Below are 7,895 nucleotides of genomic sequence, written 5' to 3' on the forward strand. Positions count from 1 at the left end.
AAGTATCACAAACCTAAATAAAAACTTTTACTTTATGTTCGTCCATTTTTGTTTAATGAATGGTCCGGCCATTACATTTGGCAAATCCTTAGTTTTTTTTTTTTTAATTATTTAAAGGTTCTTGATGACTTGCTCGACCACCTCTTAGGTTCTCCAACATATTTATTTTTATTTTAAAGTTTTTTTTAATTTGTAAATAATATTAAAAGAGAAAAAATAGAAGTGCACTAAAGACAAATACAATTTAGAATACATTTCAGTTTAGGAGATGTGACGGATGGTCAGAAGTCAAAACAATTCATTATTTACATAGAAATCAATTATATTTTAATGTGGATCTTATTATATACAACTGAATGGTGAGAGCCAAATAAAACGAATTTTTTTTTTTTTTTTGGTTTTAATTGTCTTTTATTCAAAATAATATATAACAAATATATAATCTATTATTTTAGAGTAATGTTACAAGTCCCTTTTATATCTTTTTAGAATCAATCTAAGAATAATGTGGTTATTAAATTCACCATTGAACTTGTAGTTGATTATTATTAAGTTTTGATCAAATGACAATTTTAATAGCTGCATTATTCTTTGAGGAATTTATGAAAAACTTATAGAATTACTCATTATCTCATACTTACCGAGTAATTATTAGGTTACATTAATTTGTTGTTGCAAATATTTGCACAAGGGAAGGGAACCTCCAAATCCAATAGTTAAAGTCGAATAATTTTCTAAGAGAAATTTATTTTTTCTATGCAATTTTCTATGAGTGTTAATAAAGAGTTTTTGGGTATTAGAATTTACAGGTCATACATTTTATTAGGGGTGACAATTTGGAATTTTTTATTTTTTTTACATGTCCACATAAGAAAGAAATGAGAATTCAAACTAAAAATCTCAGCTTCATAAAGCGTGATCAACAGTTGATTGAGCTACTCCTTGAAGACGGTGACAATTTATATTTTTATGTTAAGTTTGTGTCATATTAAGGCATAAATATAAGACTATATAAATTAACTTTAATTTATAAATTTTATGTTAGGTTTGTGTTGCATTCAGCCTATTTAATTAAATTCGTCAAGCGCTTTAATCATAAAAAAAAAAATTGACAATTATTTATTTTGTGTGTATACTAGCCCGATCACAAAACAACCGGCTAACATACGCCGTACGTAAAGTCGGACATAGGGGTATCAAAGTGTCCATGCACCAACCGAACACAAACAAATCAATTAAAAAAAGGGGAAAAAAAAAAAAAAACATAAATTAACAATTACATAAAAATATATAAATAATAAAGCAAAGCTCCTTATTCTATCCCCCCATCTCCCTCTCTCTCTCTCTGTCTCTCACACACACACATTACATTTTGTTCAAACACAAAGGCTAAAAAGAAGAGAGAAACAAAAAAACAAAGACGAGAGAAGTAGAGGAGGATGGTTTCAACGAGGAGAAGTGGATCTCTCTCCGGTAACACCAACAACAACAGCAAGAGATCATCGTCGTCGGAAGATAAACCTCCGTCACCGAAGCGTCAAAAGGTGTTAAAAAAGGAAAAAGAAAAAGTAAAATAAAATTCAACGCCTCGATTTTTCTTTTTTGGCTGAAATCTTTGGGAGACTGAGAGTTTAGGGCTTTTTGAGTGATGGATTTGTGCGATTTCAGGTCGATAATGGCGGTACCTCGGAGAAGCCGGCGCCGGCGGGGGCCGAGAATTCCAAGGAATCGTGCACCGCTCCTGCGACGTCGGAGAACGCGCCGATCGCCGGAGACGCCGTGAGCCCGCGGAAGGGCGAGGCCGCGCCCGTGGCGACGCCGATCGCGGAGGGTGAGCGTTTCTCTCTCGCTCTCTGAAGAGTTCTTTTTTTTTTTTTTCCCTCTCTCTTTGTGCGCTTCGATTTGTGATTTTTTTTTTTAAGATTTGGGTTTGGCTTTGAAGGGGCTTCGCCGGCGGTGATGGTGGATAAGCCGAGGAGTTCTTTCTCGTCGTGGAGTAGTTATCAGAAGCGGACCAATCCGGGGACGACCTTCGAGAACTCGATGCCATGGTGCAAGCTCCTATCACAGTCTGGACAGGTTTTAGAAGCATTTCTTTTGTTAACTTGGTTTGATTTTGTAGGCTTGAGGAATAGATAAAACCCGTTTTTCTTTGTTGGGTTTGAGTTGAATTTGTTTAATTTTTCTGTGTAGTAAGTGTGTTTTTTTCCCCCCCTCTAATATATGCCGCAGAATGCAAACGTTTCCATATCCACTGAGAACTTCGTGATTGGTTCAAGTAGGCAGTGCAATTATCCATTGAAGGATCAGAGTGTTAGTGGGAATCTATGCAGAATCAGGCACACGCAGGTATATCTTGAGCTTCAATATGATTACGCGGCCAAAAATTTGTAGGATTGAAACGAAATTGGGCATGGTTTTGCTTACAAGCGAGCACATACACGTGGTGTGACTCTGATTGTACTTGGGTGTTATTGGTTTTCTGTCTTTTTGGAGATGAACTCCTTAGAAATATGTACATGCAGTATGAGTACTCATTATTTCTGGACATGATCAGCGCGACGGCGTTGATGTAGCCGTGCTAGATATTATGGGGAGCAAGGGAACGGTGCAAGTAAATGGGACAAATGTCAAGAAGAGCGGTGGCAGCTGCGTGCTTAATTCCGGTGATGAGTTGGTGTTCGGGGCAAACCATGCTTATGTATCCTTCTCTTTAGTTTTTGGGTGGTTCTTCAATTGAGTTTTCTGCTCCCCGGTCCCTTTTTTCCCAGTCCGTGTTATATTCTTTCTTTCTGTTTAACTGTGAATGAGTGTCTATAACTGTGTTTGTGTATTCTTTAATCCTTATGAACATAGATCTTTCAGCATCTGATGAATGAGGCTGCAGTTAAAGGTTCAGAGGTTCAAAGTCTTGGAAAACTGCTGCACCTCGAAAGGAGGGCGGGAGATCCTTCAGCCGTGGCTGGAGCTTCAATACTGGCCTCTCTTTCTAGCATGAGACAAGATATATCACGTTGGAAGTCTCCAGCTCAGAGCATCACTAAAATGCAACAGGGTCCCGAGGTACCTACTCAATCTGTTGTTAATGATGGCACAGAAGTTGAGCTTGATGGCCTGGAATGCAACTCGGCACCAAACAGTGGGAGTGATAAAGCTGCAGAAATTGGAACAATCAACAAGAACTCTCTTCACGATTGCAACCCGGACTCTGGCATAGAGGCAGGCAATGTAAAACTCTCTGGGGTGAATGATTTGCTAAGGCCTTTGTTCAGGATGTTAGCTCAGTCAACTAGTTGTACACTGAAATTGAGCAAAAGTATCTGTAAACAGGTTTTGGAAGAAAGAAACGATTGGATGAGGGATACGCAGCCAGCATCAACGTCGGGTATGTCTTTGCGGTGTGCAGCATTTCGAGAAGATGTTTCTGCAGGAATTATTGATGGCAGAGACATAGATGTTTCATTTGACAGCTTCTCTTACTACTTAAGGTATAATTCTTTCATGATATGCTATGTTCATTTTTGTTCAGTATCACACTCTGGCGATTCACTTGATCTCTTCTACTTTGATATCTTTTCAACTCCAAATTTTGTCTGTGTGCCGTGTACAGTTTAAAATACAATTCCATTTTAATTAATTCTTTATATTTTGGCTTGTTTTGCCTTCTTTCCCTTCTTTATGTAATTTAGTCTCCTCTTTTTCTTTTTTTGGGAGGAGAAAGGGAAGTGTGTGATTTGGGTTTATTTTCCTTTGTCTTATGTATGTAGGACTCATCTAATGCATAACTTATGGCTTTGCCTTTCTTCTAATAAAAAATTATTCATAAAAAAATCTAGTGCATAACTTATGGCGTTTAATCTTGAAATGAGTCTTCTGGTTACTAAGAAGGTAACTTTTGTAGGGCAGAATGGAATTTTCTGTTGGATCAATTCTATTGTGCTTTTCCTGTGTACCTCAAATACTTCTGAATATAATAATGTGTAAGTCATGAAAATGTAACATGACATGTTTGCTGCATTCTTCTTGGGTAATATTCTGAAAAAAAAAAAAAAAAACTCTAAATGTATTAGATCCTTCCTGAAAAGGCCTCTGTTACTCATTAGATGTTACTTATGGAAAATTCCTCTATGTCGAGTCAAACTGTTTATTTTTTGACCTTTAGTGTACGTTTTGTTGATCAAATAATTAGTTTTAAGTTACTTATCAAAAAAAAAAAAAAAAAAAAGTTTTAAGTTCTTTTCCGATACAAGAATAAAAACAAATTTATTAACTTATAATTGGATGGAACAGGCAATACAACCACTTTATATTGCTCTAAGGTGGCCTGGAGTCCTGATATCCTAGAGTAAATATAAAAATGATGGTGCTACTTTAACTTGTGAAGAAAGGGTTTATTTTATTGTTTCTAATGGAAGGAGATTCGATAGAGCTCGGTGTTTTGTGGTTTCCTAACTTAGATCAAATAGAGCTGTTATTTTATATATTCATTTGTTGACTGGTAGATGATATGTTAATTGTTTCGTGATATTGAATTATGCAGTGGTAACTTGTGGTTTCAATTTTTTTTTTCTTCCTCTCTTGCAGTGAGAACACAAAAAATGTGCTGATTGCAGCTTCATTTATACACTTGAAGCATAAAGAACATGCAAAGTATACCTCAGAGCTTACTACTGTGAATCCAAGAATCTTGCTTTCTGGTCCTGCAGGTCAGTGGAGTTTTTTTTTTTTTTTTTTAATGAAATTTAATCTTCAAGAAATGTTTTGATGCTGTATTGGTTTTCATTCCAAAAAATTGAACTTTTTTTTTAAACCTCTTTACAGGGTCTGAGATATATCAGGAGATGTTGGCAAAGGCACTTGCTAACTACTTTGGAGCTAAATTGCTCATATTTGATAGCCATTCATTTTTGGGTGTAAGATAAATTACCTTCATGAGTGTGATATTAGAATTGCCGTTGTACCTAGTTTCTTTTTAACTCTTATATTGGAGTGAAGGCTTTCCTCTTTCCTTGCTGTTTGAGGGGCTCCAGTGACCAATTCTCATCATGGTCCATTGAGTTGATGCAACTTGCAACTTATATTTAGTTTTTATTTTCATTATCTAATTTCTCTTTTGATGTTGCTTTGCTTTTCTTTATAAGAGATTATTAAACTAATCAATTGGAATATTAATGACAAAACATATTGTAGGGTTTATCATCAAAGGAAGCAGAGCTGCTGAAGGATGGATATAATGCAGAAAAATCCTGCAACTGCCCCAAACAAAGTCCTTTACCCATGGACTCGGCTAAGAGCACGGATCCATCAGCAGTTGAAGCGGATCCACCCAGCTCTGCAAATGCACCTTCTTCTAATGGCTTGGAATCTCAACCTAAGATGGAGACTGAAACTGTACCCTCTGCCTCTGGGACATCTAAGAATTACTTGTTTAAAATAGGTATTTCATTTTTAGTTACATATAGAGATGCCTTTTTGTTCGCTTTCCAGTTATTCTCCCACTTTTTAGGTGTTTTTGATATTCTTTTGTTTTCCTCAGCATCATTTGTACAAATATGAACTGTGCAGGTGATAGAGTAAGATTTAATGGTTCAGCTTTGGGTGGTTTATATCCAGCAGCATCTCCTTCACGGTAACATCATGATGGATCAAATTTTCTAGGGTTATATTATCTTCTTATCTTGTTTTTGATGAATTATACTATCTTCTTATCTTAAGGAGTGCTTCACTTCCAGATAATGGTTGCCCATTTGATCTCTGTGTGATTTTCAATTGAACTTGAGTTTATCTCTTGGAGAATTAATGCTTAGGCTCTCTCGCTCTCTCTCTTTCTCTCTCTAAACTTAGGATGCTATTAAATTTATTCGGTTTATTTTTGCGCAAGATGAATTTTAGGGTTATCAACTTATCATGCTTTAAAATATGCTTGTTAACACAACATGTAGGGGCCCATCTAGTGGAAGCCGTGGAAAGGTGGCATTAGTTTTTGAGGAGAATCCATTGTCAAAAGTTGGTGTAAGGTTCGATAAATCCATACCAGATGGGGTTGATCTTGGAGGTCAATGTGAGGGAGGTCATGGATTCTTTTGTAATGGTAAAAATCCTATTTAGTGACTCCATTTAACAAGCTTCAACCTGGCAATTTGTACTATTTTTTTCCCGTATTTTCTATTGCTCTATATTGAATCTCTCTCTCTCTCTCAGTAACTGATCTTCGTTTGGACACGGGCTCAGAAGAATTGGACAAGTTACTTATTAACACTTTGTTTGAGGTATTTCCCCCCCCCGGCGTTTTGTGCTTTTTTTTTTTTTCCCATCATCTTCTTGATGACTTAATAATATCTTTTTCTCAGGTTGTAACTAGCGAAAGCAGAAGCTCACCTTTCATTCTATTTATGAAAGATGCTGAGAAGTCTATGGTAGGAAATGGAGACTCATATTCTACATTCAAAAGCAAACTTGAAAAGCTTCCTGATAATGTGGTCGTAATAGGTTCTCACACTCATACTGACAATCGCAAAGAGAAGGTAACATGATGGGGATTTAAAATTTCCCTTCAATTATAGTCTGATGCATTTCTATTTAACGCAATGTGAGATGAGGTATTAAATAATTGTCTTTGTTGTATGTGTAGCAGCACACTTTGGCCCATCAGATCTTGTTGTCTGAAGTGTGTTGTGCTCCATTTCTATTACTTATATAAAAAAAAGTGTGTTATGCTCCATTTCTATCCACTAGACCAATAATTCCTTATTTCTTCTAATTTTTGCCCTCTTTTTGCCAGGCAAAATTTTCAGTATGAGATTAGGAACTTACAAGATATGAATATTAGGTTTTAGGTCAAAAAGTAGCAGTGTTGACAACACATCATTTATTAATGCTAGGACAAGATTAGTACTGTAGGTTTTAACACTAAAGGAATTGCTGTGGGATGCCATCTAGTCTAGGAGGTGGAATGCCTGGAGGAAGTACAAATGCATATGGAAATACGGGAATGGGTATGGGGCTGCCTACTAAGGGCTAACAGGTGTACCAGTCTGACAGAGAAAGAGGAAGTTGAAAATAGGTCCTGCTTGGGGAACCACTCATCACATTCTACTCCAATTATTTGCTGCCTACCATGATGGCCTCAGCTACATGACCTACTTCCATCTTAGCATCTAAGTTGTCTGACATGTACTAGAGGTCAAATCTTGAATTTAGGGGAAGCTAATTATTTTTTACCTCTATGTAGCATTTTAGTGTATTTTATTTAGGCGTCCTCATGTACAATTGTGATCATCATACTGTGTAATTTTTTTTCTTTGCAGTCACATCCTGGCGGTCTGCTTTTCACGAAATTTGGCAGCAATCAGACTGCTCTTCTTGACTTGGCTTTCCCGGTAATGTGTATACTCCAAAAACATCATGGCTTCCTATTTTTCCTTAATGTTGTGCAAGCCTATTTTGAATGTGGATTGTTCTTTGTGTAGAAAAAGGGTCATTTGCAGTTTTCTTTTTATGGCAATGCTTTTTGTCAGTTTTAATTTTTAATTTTTTTTCAAGTTTTTATTTATGAGAAAGATGAGCTGCTGTTATTAATATTTTCTTGTTTCTTTATGCATCGACATTTATGGAGGCATTTCCGTAAATTTAATCTTGATTTTTATACTTTGAAATATTTATTGACAGATTATCATTGTTCCTCTTTTTCCTCTTGCTTCTTTGTTTATTATAATATATGTCCAAGACTTTGTTATGTGTTTCTTTGGACAAAAAGAAAGTTTGCAGTTTAGGATATTCACTTTACTAATTTGGAGTCTGAAATGCACGTGTCTGAGTATTCTGCCATGTTAATCAGTAATATCTAAGACCTTCTCTTTTTTTAGGTAGAATGATTAAAATGTTTCATGAATTTT

The 7,895-nt window shown here is 36.0% G+C and overlaps 1 protein-coding gene across 4 annotated transcripts; it reads left to right on the forward strand.

The window, feature by feature from the left end:
* Positions 1-1,336: 1,336 nt before the first annotated feature.
* Positions 1,337-7,559, forward strand: LOC132186112 (uncharacterized). 4 transcript variants are annotated; one of them, XM_059599928.1, is made up of 16 exons: positions 1,337-1,568; positions 1,669-1,831; positions 1,943-2,079; positions 2,233-2,349; positions 2,558-2,701; positions 2,857-3,243; positions 3,331-3,488; positions 4,585-4,706; positions 4,822-4,913; positions 5,191-5,437; positions 5,566-5,629; positions 5,943-6,091; positions 6,202-6,269; positions 6,351-6,524; positions 7,308-7,379; positions 7,470-7,559. In XM_059599928.1, exons 1-16 carry the CDS (start codon positions 1,440-1,442, stop codon positions 7,521-7,523), a joined length of 2,277 nt encoding a protein of 758 aa, XP_059455911.1. In that variant the 5' UTR covers positions 1,337-1,439; the 3' UTR covers positions 7,524-7,559. The 4 variants fall into 4 exon arrangements, with proteins under 4 accessions (XP_059455911.1, XP_059455912.1, XP_059455913.1 ...); XM_059599929.1 differs by having other exon boundaries at positions 2,857-3,228; XM_059599930.1 differs by having other exon boundaries at positions 2,857-3,219.
* The last annotated feature ends 336 nt before the right edge of the window (positions 7,560-7,895 follow it).

Source organism: Corylus avellana, chromosome ca7 (genome assembly GCF_901000735.1).
Source record: "Corylus avellana chromosome ca7, CavTom2PMs-1.0".
Classification (NCBI taxonomy): Eukaryota; Viridiplantae; Streptophyta; class Magnoliopsida; order Fagales; family Betulaceae; genus Corylus; species Corylus avellana.